This window comes from Idiotropiscis lumnitzeri, chromosome 8 (assembly GCF_059441095.1).
Source record: "Idiotropiscis lumnitzeri isolate Australia: NSW breed Sydney's pygmy pipehorse chromosome 8, RoL_Ilum_1.0, whole genome shotgun sequence".
NCBI classification, from domain to species: domain Eukaryota; kingdom Metazoa; phylum Chordata; class Actinopteri; order Syngnathiformes; family Syngnathidae; genus Idiotropiscis; species Idiotropiscis lumnitzeri.
Window position 1 is genome coordinate 3,411,895 of NC_142398.1, and position 13,474 is coordinate 3,425,368.

Below are 13,474 nucleotides of genomic sequence, written 5' to 3' on the forward strand. Positions count from 1 at the left end.
CTTCTCTTTACTCAGGGAATGGTTTGACCCATCAGACGATTTCGAGCAGCTGAAAACAGGGTGACTTGTAAGGTCTGTGTAATTACAACACTTGAGCCTAAGTTAACTGTTTGTGAGGGTAGAATAGTGCAACCGACTGAGAACATTTTAACTAATATTCAAAAGTAGTTGGAAGATCAAGTATGAACTGCTGTGGACACTAATTGAATGCTAATGAGGCCATTTTTCAGATGAACAAAAAGTGACATGGCATTATCTGCTATGTCATTCATATGATTTGTGATGACAAGCTTATTAACTATTAATATGAATGTACCCCTGCATGATGAGGTCTTTATTACAAGGAGAAAATGTGTCTTTTAATTAGCAGCAGGAGGAGACTTTATTATTATTTTTAAAAGCAAGTCCCAACCTGGTAAAATGAGAGTGGCGGGTTGGTTTGGGGCATGTTCCACCGATCAACAATTTAGAGTCTTCAATGATCCTGATGTGCATGTTTCTGGAATTTGCAAGGAACTGATAAAAATAAAAATAAATAAAAAATTTGCAAACACGGGTAGAAAAAGTGCACAACAATTAAGGCCAAAGCTGAGATTCAAACCATGAACTTCAGAACAGTGAAGCAGATGTGCCCACCACTATTCCATTCAATTCCATTTCATTTTATAAATAGTCCAACCAGACTCACGACCGCTACAACTCTCTGGCCATCCCATCTAACATTGAGATCAATTATGCATGAGGTGATGTGCAAATGCAAAGGCTTTTCATCAAACTGAATGATGTACAGTATATAATGACATATGGTATTAATCATTGCATAATTCATGTTAAGAATAAAAATATAAAAGCCTTCACTTTAAGTGCACAGAGGTTGAACTCAATAATCAGCCCACAAGCTGCATCAAATGCTCCATTAGGACTAAGAGAGACAATCTAAACTGTTCGTTTCAGTGACTGAGGTAGACTGAAGCTGTAGGTAAAATGATGTGCACGTGCTTTAAGCGGTTGGAAAATGTTGCAAATGCAGCATACAGTGCATCAACGTGATAGTCTTTTTTTTTCTAAAAATCAGGTACAATACTAAGAAGCACTCAATAACAGCGATCACGCTGTAATCTTACATCGTTTTCCAACTGTTGTGGGTCATGTGTTGCAAAAAAGAGGAAGTGAGGCCTGCAGCTTCAGGGATGTAACCTCAGAGAACCTGAAGGGAGTCTTTGTTGCTCGAGATACTGAATAAAATGACAAAAAAAACAAGCTGACCTCTGTCTAAGGATAGCAAATGTGAAAAAAAAAAAAAAAAAAAGCTAAGCAGGAACAACTGTGAACCTACAGTCAGGGATGCCGCCAGCAATATGGGGCCCGGCGAAAAAAAAATTATCTTGAAGCCCTACCACTACAACACCGCAAAGTGAAAATATTTTCTTCTCATGGCCCTTAGAATTGTCAAGCCTGGATCTAAACTCTTCCTGAAACATACACCACAGTGTTTCTCTTGCAAATGTTCTTTCAAGGGGAGTACATGTCCACACTTGTCTGCAGCAGACTGAAACGCAGGGCGGATCAAAGAGACTTCCATCGTTCCACACACGGATGTATAATTGCACCTCCTTCGCACAAAAGCAACACAACCAGGAGCCGAACTCAAGATTGCCTGCAGTTCTAAACATCGACATCCTCCTTTGAATGTAGGAAGGGCGCTTTTTGCACTTTGAACAAAACGGGACCGGTTCTAAAAACCTCGCCTCAGTGGAAAAATCCCCCAAGCTCACAAGAGCGGAGGTATACATATTTGGAGAACGCTGGGCTGAGGTCACAATCTGAATATAAGTACAGTTGCTGCAGTGTGGGAGTCAAGCAGTTGTTATAATGAGGGTGAAAAATAGTAAAACAATATCACATTCTCATCTTTGCCATATTATAGGAAAAATTTAACGCAAATGTAAAATGAGATTATACCACGTCATTGTGGGGCAAAATTTCTATCAGTGTACTAATAAAGGAGGGCAATTGATGTGCCCATTTGTGAAGCAACATCCCAGCCGCATGTCACATTGCACACATAGAGAGTCACACACTGTGCCTGCCTGCCCTCGAGCAATTGGCACTCTGGTGTCATCACAGGCGCTCAGCTGTTCCAGTGGCGGGCCGCTGACTGGACCCGCAGCAGGTGGGATTGCAGCAAGTCCCGCCCGCATATCAGAAGTGCACGGGAGGATTGGAATATTAGATCTAAATTGGAATGCAATCAATTCCAGGATTGGCGTGAATTTATATATTGCAAACACATTTTCGCCATCGTGGTTATGACTTTCGTCTTGTCCAATCAGAGGTCAACCTTTTTGCATGCCCCGATACATTTTTTCAACTTAACCTAAATAATTGTTATTTTAGCATATATGTATTAATTTATCTAAAAAGCGTCAGAACGTGCCATACAATCAGATAATGACTGCTTCAGTCAAAAATAAATATAAAGTAATGCCAAGTTATCCCTAAAGAAGTGGGTGAGCTGGTCGAAACAGAGTGTAATGCTAAAATGAAATGTTCACACCGTGCTCTGTTATTATTGATGAAAAGGGCTGCCATTCATAATTAACGAGCACCCTATTTCCATATAACTTAGATCAGCAGTGTGTGCAATAGCGTCCCATCTTCTCCAACTTAAATCATTATGGGCCCTGGCATTAACATTTTATTACCTGTGCATGTTTAACAGAAATATCTTGCGAGTCTTGCTGCATCCTGAGGTTGTAGTGGCCAAGGCAAGGAAATGGTACTATTGAATGTCTCCGCCTTGAAGCGCAAAGAAACAACAAATATTTCTGAAGAATAATGATAGAAATAGAGAACCTACAACTATGCTGGGTATACTCACATAAGATGGTTTTCTTTTCATGGGCGCATAGGTGTCGTTTGGACTGTACACTCTGGTCCTCCCCCCACGCCCCACACACATGTCATTGCATGCAAACATGAAGGGTTCCTCCGGCCGACTTTGCAGGTGATGTATTCTCACGACTGGAAAGTTGGTCCAGATTGAGTCCATCCTGTTTTGAGTTTGGGACCATTAATCTGTACAACCAGGGGCAATTTCAGGACTCTGGATAGTCCAGTCCTGTAGGCACATTTATTTATGTGTGAGTGAAATCTACAGGATGTATACGTCTACATCTTGTTGCTATGGTGATTATGGTGGCGATTGCTATGGTGATTATGGTGGCGAATGGGTCGCTCACAACTTGTTTCTGTGGTCTTTTGGCGCCACCTTTCGGCTGCAGCGACGCATTTAGGCGTTGCTGCATGAAGCCATCCCGCCACGGTTTTGTTTCTCCACGATCCATCATGGCGATGCACGCTAAGGCTACCCCGCCGCAGATCCCGGACACCCGCCGGGAGCTTGCCGAACTGGTGAAGAGGAAACAAGAGCTTGCAGTATGTTTATGTTATGAAGAAAAAAGTGGCTTTAAAAGTCTTAACGCGCGGAGTGCCGCCTACCGAAAAACTCAAACGTTAATTATAACATTTCAGCCAGGGTGTTTATTGCTAGCGTAGGCCTTGCTAAATGCTAGGCTAATAACGGCTACATGCTTCGCGCCGATTCCTGAGCTAGACTTAAGCCTCATTTTGGTCGTTTAACGAAGTGATTCATATATAAAGTAACACGTTGTTGTATTAAACCCACACACATTGTAAAACGCTTGAATACGCTCAATTTGTCCGCACCAGTTTAATCTTGCGGTGTAGGCTAACCCGCTAGCAGCTACACCGGGATCCGTGTTAGTGTCAAGTTCTCGCGTGATTTCATGACGTCATCAACCCTGGACGTATACATTTCAAACACAAAGCAGGCGTTTTGGTTTAAATTGCAGTCGGCATTTAACATAATAAAATACTGTATATAAATACGTATATGAAATGTGCATAATGAAATTCTGTTGTGTTCTACAATAATAATAAAAAAATTGATACTTTATTCAATCATAGAAGGGAAATTTAGCAGCATTCTTAATACAAATACACATTAATATTTATTATGAAGAAACAGCCATAAGGTGAAAACAAAATAGTAAAAACAGTAGGAAAAAGTTTTACACTTCTCACTGCTCCGGCATACAACACACACCTGCTCAAGAATGTCAAACAATTCTAAGTTGTTGTTGTTTTTTTTTTTAATGATGTCGTAGGAGACGGTTGTGAATTTAGAACGACAAATTTACGCTTTTGAAGGCAGTTACCTTGAAGACACTCAGATGTATGGCAACATCATCAGAGGATGGGACAGATACCTTACCAACCAAAAGTGAGTACATGCAGGCGCAAAGGCTGTATTTGTGTTTTCATTAGCTTAGACATTATTAATCGGTATCATGGTTCTTACAGGAATTCTAATAGCAAAACTGATAGAAGAAATCGAAAATTCAAGGAGGCAGAGCGTCTGTTCAGCAAGTCATCAGTCACATCCGTCGCAGTAAGTCCCTGTTGCTCTACATTGCCAATTTTATGAAAGCACTTAAGTTTAGTTAATAGTTCAGTTTTTTTTTTTTTTTTTTTTAATCAACAGGCGGTGTGTGCACTAGGCGGGATACCAGATCACCTGAATGAAAAACGTGAGTGAAGAGACATGCGCCTTAAAGCTGGGATGCCACATTATAAGCATGCTGAGGTCTGCGTTCTCTCGTCAGGTGAGGCGGGCAGCGGCACAGAAAGCGACGCCTCTCCGGACCTCCAGAACCAAGAGAACGAACCCAGCCAGGAGGACACGGAGGACGTAGACTCTACCTTGCAGGACTTGAAGCCCCAAAAAGCTGCCTCTTCCTCTTCATCTGGTAGCCATCACGGAAGCCATAAGAAGAGGAAGAACAAAAACAGGCACAGGTAAACACAAATAATTTGAATTGGTGCACATTCTATATGCCTTGTCAATTTCATGGAAGAGAGCATAACATGGCAGAAAATACTCCAGGTAGGATCACCAAATGAACAAAGCAAGATTCTTCTTGTTTTTGTTAGCATTAGCTTCTATACTAAAACCTTCATTCTTGCTGCATTCAAAACAGACAGAGCAAAATATTTTCTTTTGAAATAGTAAAACACAAATAAATAATTTCTGGTGCTCCTAAGGAGTGAAATCAGGATCACACTACTTACCAGATGGTGGCGGTAATGCACCATTAAATTGTTTGCCAACTGTCTGACCGATAGAAAACGACGAAGATTTATGGTGCAATACCAAGAGTGACCTGTGAGAGGCGGCACTGTCACTGGCAAATACAACGTAAGAGTAGTAAGAGGCCAGGGAACGTTTACTGTTTGTTTAATTCAGTGTTTTAGTATGATTAAATTTTTTTTAAAGTTACCAAAAAAATTCTTGCTCTCACTATATTAACACTGAAGCGACGTATGTCCGTCTGTGGACTATTGTGTCGATGTTTCGGGTTCAGGCTGCGGGTGATGAACTAACTAACAGCTGCTGATCTTTTCCTTCCCCTGTTGGAATGCTGACTCCTCCCCCTTGCCCCCCAGCCCTTCTGCCATGTTTGATTATGACTTTGAGTAAGTCCTGAATTTTACTTCCTGCTCCTGTGATCTGCACATCCTGTCTGCTCATAACCGCATCCTGAGCTTGTCTCTTCTCTGTGTCGAATTGAAGCCTGCTAGTTGTTGATTTGTGCTGCATGACTTTGAATGATTCTCAGCATCCATCACTCCTCATGGCTTGTTACTGGGCTGGCGTCACATCTTTTCTGATAGTTCATGCCGCGTGCGCTTGTTGAAAGCAGTGCTGTTGTTGTAAGATGATGGCCTGGCTGCAAAATAAAGAGCAATCTCAAAGTTTAGCGCTTTTTTTTTTTTTTTGGTTATGGTTTGGTTTTTACGCTCCCTCATGGTACACCAGTGGCACCGCTTTTTGTCATTGATCTCAGAAGTGAACCTCATATATAATAAACCCGATCTGTCTTTGTCCATACAGGTTCGACATGAAAGTGAACAAGAAACCGAGAGCTGTAAGTCCAATTTCTCTAAAACTAAACCTAATAAATCTGTTTTTTCTGCCTTTTTTAATTTGATCGTTTTAATTTCCTCCGCCCTTATGCAGGAATATTCCACCTGAGAAAGACAAGTGCAAGATGTGGACCCACAAGAGAAATTAAAGACTTTGTGAACTTCATATGCCCCCCCTCCCTTCAGTTGTTATATTTCCGCTGTGATGCGTGCTAGGGCTGGGCGATATGACCTAAAATCAATATCGCGATAAATTGGGCTATTTTACCTCAATAACGATAAATGTGCGATAAATTCCCCCTGAGGACCAAAATCAAAATAAATGCAGGAAATGCATATTAACTGCTTTTTTTATTGACCAACTGGTACACATTAGTTTCAATGAAAAATAAAAGTACAAAAATCATTTGAATAAACAATCAAAATAGCTTGCTTTGCATGACTTGAACAATGTCACAAAGAACAGGAGAAAAAGGGTACCTCTCACAAAATCTTTTTCTGCAAATATATTGTGCTGAGATGCTGTAATGCCATTTGCATAGGCCTAAATTTGTGTAAAGGTATCTTGTAAACAATATAAATAATGCCATGTGCAAAGGAGCTAGTCGCCTGTAAACAAAATGCTAAATAGAATGAAAAAAATGTCAATGGAATGCCAATGCCAAATAAACGCGTGTGCTTCATCAGGAAAATGTGCCGTCTCGAGCACTCTGGTGCGCGGTCGCCACTTGTCGTCTATGTACTGCACATTCAGGCTCAAACGGGGATCCATGTTGCGACTCGACCACAAGTCGGATGTGAATGCAAAATGCTCGACATGTTTCCGGTCCCGTCCCGATGTTGTCCATATAAGGAAGTGCTGTTTGCGACAAATATTTTCGTGCCTCTTGTCGGCTACGTTCATGAGGCGTTTAAATCCTGTGCGCTCCAGTGTAACTAGAGGAGCTCTATCTTTAGCTATGTGCTAGGCTATCGCGTCCACCTCTGAGACGTTGTCTCGTATGGTGTCGCCTCCGTTATGGGCTGTTGTCACTTGTCGAACCTTGCTTCTCACTTTGAGCTTTTAGCACAAGCTCCAAGTCAACAGCATGGTTGTGTTGTGGGTGGTGAAAAAGAAAAGGTTGGACGCGCTGTTTCAGGTGCTTACGACGCACTTTGTAGTTCATGTTCTTTTGCTCAAACATTGTCTTTATGGAACCCAAAACATTTCCAAGATATCGAATTTCTTTTCGGGACAAGCGCGACAGGAACAATTTCAACTAACGTTACTTCGTCTGCAGCCGTGTCAGCCGCTTCAGGATTTGAATCGCCAGCAACGCGTCTTCTGTTTACATTCTTCTACAGCGCATGAGTCACGTGACTAGATGCGCTGTAGCCGTCTTAAAGAGGCATGAACATCGCCGCAGACAGAAAAGACTTCTTTTTTTTAGACACCGAATTTACCGACAAGGGCAAAATTATGCCGGTCACTGTAATACATTTCGGTAACTGTAAATTTTCGGTTTATCGCTCAGCCCTAGTAGACAGGCTCTCCTTTCTTGAGCAATACACCTCTGGGCAAGCCAGGGATCTTGTACATAGTTGCCTGCACATGGATGCACAACGAGGTTATGCTGAAGCCAAGCGACTAATAATAATAATAATATTCCCTTTATTAGTCCCACAATGGGGAAATTCGAGATTCGAACCCAGGCCTCCTGGGGAGACTGGGTCCTGAACGCAGCGCCTTAGACCACTCGGCCATCCTGACTATTGGAGAAGCAATTTGGAAATGAAGTTAAAGTCACTAGCGCATACCTCGAGAAGGCACTGAAATGGACACCTATCAAAGGGGATGATGGAAAAGGACTGCAAGCCTATGGACTATATCTAAGAGGATCCCATAACGCCATGCAAGATTTAGATATGGATGAGCTTGATGTTCCCTCCAATCTCAGGATCTTTGGGTCTAAGCTTCCATACAAGCTGCGTGAAAAATGGAGGGGAGCAGCTTATGAAACCTTTCAAAGAACGATTTCAGCATCTCGTGGAATTTATAGAGAAACAAGCTGATATCTTGTTGGATCCGTTGTTTGGGGATTAAAATGATTCGCTCCCTAGCCAAAAGATGGCGCCAAAAACCAAGACAACTGATTACAGACTACAAAGGCATAAAGGAAGTAGCTTTGTAACAGCAGTGGTGGAGGCAAAAGCTACAGGCCAACCAACCAGGCAGGCAGGCATTGTCACATGTGGATTCTGTAAAGGAAAACATGGGCTTAATGACTGCAGAAGGTTTAAGTCGCAAACGCATATGTCAAAAGTGAACGTTCTAAAGGAAAACGGTCTCTGCTTTGGATGCCTAACCAAAGGACATTTGAGCCGTGACTGTGAGAAATGTCAGAAGAGGCATCCAACACTTCTTCATATAATGAGTGACAAGAATACTGTTGTGGAAACTGAGCAATTTCAACCAAAGACCACAACTGATGATAAAAAGGATAAAAGAGAAACAGAAGAGGCGGAGGAGACTTCTGTGATTAGTGCCAATCTTGTTGCAACTGGAGGTGCAATCGGAAAGGATTATGCTCTGGCAATAGTGCCAGTTAGAGTTAAGATGGTGAAGGGAAATGAGTTCGTCACCACTTACGCATTCCTCGATCCCGGCAGCACAGCAACGTTCTGCACGGAGAACCTAATGAACCAACTGAAGGCTAGAGGACGAAAGACTCAAATCCTACTGCAAACAATGGGACAGGAGAAGCTGGTCCCGAGTCATGAGCTGATAGGTTTGGAGGTAGGCAATTTGGAAGGTGAAACCTACCTTGAAATACCTGGGGCCTATACCCAGGAGAAGATACCAGTCTCAAAGCAGCACTTGCCCACTCAAAAGGATTTAAGGAGATGGCCGTATCTCAAGGATCTGAAATTGAAGAAAATCGACTCGGATATCGGCCTTCTCATTGGCATCAACATTCCAAAAGCACTGGAACCTTGGGACATCATCACCAGCCGAGATAACGGACCATATGCGGTTAAAACATTATTAGGATGGGTGGTTAATGGTCCACTCAAATCTTGCACCGCTAATGAAGGATGTGGACCTCCTGAAGTAACATCCAATCGCATTTCTGTTGCTAGTCTGGAGGAACTCCTCATCAGGCAATACAATCGGGATTTCTCTGAAAAGGAGTACGAAGGGAAAAGTGAGATGTCAGCTGAGGATAGAAGGTTCATGGATATCGCCTCGAGTTCGGTTACCCTCCAAGATGGTCAATACTCCTTACCTCTGCCTCTGCGCAATAAGGATATTATCATGCCCAAAAACTACAAAATGGCAGAGGAGCGAGCCAAGAATTTGAAAAGAAAACTCAGAAGAGATCCAAACTACTCATTAGGGTATACCAACTTTATGAATGATGTAATCACAAAGAAGTATGCGGAGAAAGTGCCACAGGAACAGTTGCATCGAGAATCATGGGATCTATCATAAGCAGAAGGGCAAACTTCGAGTGGTGTTCGACTGTACCTCAACATACAAAGGCACATCTCTCAACAAAGAACTCATACAAGGCCCGATCTCACAAACACATTGATGGGTGTTTTGCTCAGGTTCCGACAAGAACCGATTGCGATTATGGGAGATATTGAGGCAATGTTCTATCAGGTAAAAGTTCATAAGGAACACCAAGATCTGCTGAGGTTCCTTTGGTGGCCTGGCGGCGACACCAGCCAGCCCTTGGAAGTGTACCGCATGAGAGTCCATCTCTTTGGTGCGGTGTCATCACCCAGTATAGCAAACTTTGCTTTAAAGCAAACTGCAGAGGATAACCTCAAGAGATATGAAGAGGAAGTGACTGAGACCATTAAATCCAACTTTTATGTTGACGATTGCCTTAAATCCGTCCCAACAGTGAAAGAAGCTATTGAGATAACCATGGACCTCCAAGATGCTTGCTCACAGGGAGGCTTCACGCTGACAAAACTTGTTAGTAATAGCCGTGAGGTATTGGCGTCCATTCCTGAGGAGCGTAGAGCAAAGCTAATTAAAGACCTAGACCTGGACAGAGAAAAGCTGCCATTCGAGCGGGCACTTGGGATACAATGGAACATCGAAAGTGATGTATTCACCTTCAAAACCACCACCAGAACCAGACCGCCCACTCGGAGAGGTATCCTCTCTGCGGTTAGCTCGGTCTATGACCCATTTGGATTCCTTTGCCCATTCATCCTGAAAGCCAAACAAATCCTCCAAGAGCTCTGTAGAGCAAAACTGGGCTGGGACAAAGCCATCCCAGTGGACTTCTCCAAGGCATGGCAGAGATGGGCCACTGAATTGGAGCGTCTGGGTTCATTTCAAGTTGACCGATGTATGAAGCCAACAGACTTTGGGGAGGTAATAGCGGTGGAACTACACCACTTTTGTGATGCTAATGAGTTGGGTTATGGCACTGCGAGCTACTTAAGATATACTGATAGCATTGGAAAAGTTCACGTGGCATTTGTCCTGGGAAAGTCAAGAGTAGCACCACTAAAACAGATGACTATTCCCAGGCTGGAGTTGGCAGCTACTACACTTGCCGTGAGGGTGGACAGAATGCTGAAGAAGGAGCTACAGCTTGCACTTACGGACTCTAATTTCTGGACAGATAGTACGTCTGTACTGAAATATATTCGTAACCAAACCAAGAGATTCCACACGTACGTAGCCAACAGAGTGGCAATTATTCGTGATCTTTCTCAAGAGAAGCAGTGGCGACATGTAAGCTCGCAAGCCAACCCGGCAGATGATGCTTCACGTGGGTTGCATGTAAATGCATTCCTAAAATCATCAAGGTGGCTGATGGGGCCGGAATTCCTGAAGAAAAGGGACACAGATTGGCCGAAGATCCCAGATGACCTGGGGCAGATCGCCTCTGACGACCAGGAGGTGAAAAATGACATCACTGTGAACATCACACATGTAAAAGGAAAAAATCCAGTAACCAGACTAGTGGAGTATTACTCCTCTTGGGATCGTCTAAAGAGGGCTGTGGCCTGGCTTTTAAAGTTGAAAACACGGCTTCTTGTGCTTGGTGAGAGAAGAAAGGACCTCGCGAGGGCCAATCCAGGATTGACGCAAGAAGAAAATTGTCTGGCAGCAGAGGATATAAAAGAGGCCATTATCCAATTTGAACAGAGACAGCACTTTGGACAAGAACTTGACCTATTGATGATGGGGAAAACTGTCAAACGAAACAGCCCTATCTGTAAATTGGGTCCGATTGTGGATCATGGTATCCTGAGAGTGGGAGGGCGAATTAGTAAGATGGCAATGCCAGCAGAGCAAAAGAACCCAATTATCCTGCCCAAAGGTTCTCACATCTCTAAACTGATCCTGCAAAAGATCCACCAACAGGTTGGACACTCAGGAAGGAGTCACATGATTTCAAAACTACAAGAGAGATTCTGGCTATCTTGTGCCAATTCTTCTGCAAGAAGGATAATTAAGAGCTGCGTTTTCTGCAGGCGTATGCAAGCAAAGGTGTAGGAGCAGAAAATGTCCGACCTTCCAGAAGAACGCCTCTTACCGGATCTCCCACCCTTCACCCATGTGGGTGTTGATTACTTTGGCCCATTTGACGTGAAGCGAGGACGTTCTCATGTGAAACGATGGGGAGTGATTTTCACCTGCTTGGTAAGCAGAGCCATCCACTTGGAAGTGGCTAGCCATTTGGACACCAACTCCTGCATCAATGCCTTGCGTCGCTTCATGTGTCGACGGGGACCAGTGAAGAGCATCCGGACAGACAATGGGACAAACTTTGTCGGGGCACAGAAAGAACTAAAGGAGGCTCTGAAAGGCTTGGACCATACAAGAATCCAAAAGGAGCTACTAAAGGACGAGGTTAAATGGACATTCAATCCCCCATTTGGAGCGCACCATGGAGGGGTTTGGGAAAGGTTGATCAAGCTTGTCAAGAAGATCCTGTACTCAGTCTTGAAAGAACAAACGCTAGACGACGAGACTCTACAGACGGCATTATGCGAAGTTGAGGCTATCATGAATGATCGACCAATCACTGCTGTGTCGAGTGATCCAAATGATCTGGAGCCACTCACACCAAACCATCTTCTACAGCTGAAGGCCCAACCTCTAATGCTAGCAGGACTATTCCAAAAGGGAGACCTCTACTCACAGAGGAGATGGAGGCAAGTACAGTACCTTGCGGACCTTTTCTGGAAGAGGTGGATAAGAGAATATGAGCCCCTCATGCAACCAAGAAGGAAGTGGAATCATCCAAAACAAAACCTCAGTCCAGACTATCTAGTTGTCATCGTGGATGACACAGCACCAAGGAATTCATGGCTCATGGGCCGTGTGGTGAAGACGTTTCCTGGATCGAAGGGGCTTGTTCGAAGTGTACTCGTGAGAACCAAGACCAGCACTCTACAGAGACCGGTGGACAATCTCTGTCTTGTTTTGCCAGCAGCGGACTGCGCTTGAAGCCTCGTCTACAGTCCCTACACATGCATGCACATATACACATTTTGCATACACCTGGGACTGACGGAAAGATAACACAAGCTGCTGGACACACTTGATACACACAAATAAGCACGAACTGCAAACATTTGCTTCATGAATTATGGACTATGCACGTTTATTTAACAAATCATAGACTACGCACGTTCCTTTCATGAACTCTGAACTTCATGGACTAATACCCAAAGACGAGTAATGAATTTGAAATGGATATATTTATGCTGTAAATTATTGTTTTGTGTTTGATTCTTTGCAGAAACTATCAATTGTTGGCCCTTTGAATTATTAGTTCGGGTAATTGATTTGCTATGGCATCACCAATTAGGGGCCGGAATGTTGGGGCCAGAATGAATATATTATTTGACACCACTGTTGACTTACTGGGCACCGCAGTATGGAGGGTGCCCTCTGTAGACTAGGGATGGTGGTGTGACCGGTGAACCTTTAAGTTTCATGATTATTGCACCTGTGGGAAGTGTGGGACTTGGAAGACAGCGGAACAGTATTTGACCAGATCACAACTAAAGCAAACTATTATACTGATTAATTTCTTTGTAGTTTGGAATGGAGGACGAGGACGAATAATTTTGAGTCAAGCGCACGTGACAAACAAATGCACGTTAATCTTGTTTACAGTAAATTGACAACTTGGATCGCCACTCGTTCAATTGTGACTGCGTCTTTAACCCCGCACGAGTGGCTTATTTTGAGACAACGGAAGGCCACTACACTGAATGTTGGCATTTTGTGCTCTCAGCCTGTCAGGTGAATATGTGGAAATTTGTAAAAAAGCAGCTCGCATACTTGCTTACATTTATTTTATTTTTTTTTGCGGTGCAAAAGCTTACAGCACCTGGTATTCCCAGGCGGTCTCCCATCCAAGTACTAACCAGGCCCGACCCTGCTTAGCTTCCGATATCGGACGAGATCGGGCGTTCTCAGGGTAGTATGGCCGTAAGC

General features: G+C 43.4%; 1 protein-coding gene and 1 non-coding gene across 3 annotated transcripts; one reads left to right on the forward strand and one right to left on the reverse strand.

The window, feature by feature from the left end:
- Positions 1 to 3,301: 3,301 nt before the first annotated feature.
- LOC148331749 (chromatin modification-related protein MEAF6-like) lies at positions 3,302 to 6,197 on the forward strand. 2 transcript variants are annotated; one of them, XM_088303149.1, is made up of 8 exons: positions 3,302 to 3,438; positions 4,191 to 4,306; positions 4,387 to 4,474; positions 4,568 to 4,613; positions 4,689 to 4,881; positions 5,530 to 5,559; positions 5,978 to 6,011; positions 6,104 to 6,157. In XM_088303149.1, exons 1-8 carry the CDS (start codon positions 3,307 to 3,309, stop codon positions 6,116 to 6,118), a joined length of 654 nt encoding a protein of 217 aa, XP_088159275.1. In that variant the 5' UTR covers positions 3,302 to 3,306; the 3' UTR covers positions 6,119 to 6,157. The 2 variants fall into 2 exon arrangements, with proteins under 2 accessions (XP_088159275.1, XP_088159276.1); XM_088303150.1 differs by lacking the exon at positions 5,530 to 5,559 and having other exon boundaries at positions 6,104 to 6,197.
- A 7,158-nt stretch (positions 6,198 to 13,355) lies between these two features.
- On the reverse strand, positions 13,356 to 13,474 carry LOC148331750 (5S ribosomal RNA). The gene has a single exon (XR_015844862.1). It is a non-coding gene; the product is annotated as a 5S ribosomal RNA (ribosomal RNA).

What these genes read in the sequence shown, in the direction of transcription:
- LOC148331749 (XM_088303149.1), top strand. Translation starts at nt 3,307, where the DNA reads ATGAAGCCATCCCGCCACGGTTTTGTTTCTCCACGATCCATCATGGCG. An exon ending in AGATCACCTGAATGAAAAAC is followed by an intron (nt 4,614 to 4,688) that starts GTGAGTGAAGAG and finishes TTCTCTCGTCAG; the next exon opens with GTGAGGCGGGCAGCGGCACA. An exon ending in AAGAACAAAAACAGGCACAG is followed by an intron (nt 4,882 to 5,529) that starts GTAAACACAAAT and finishes CTTGCCCCCCAG; the next exon opens with CCCTTCTGCCATGTTTGATT.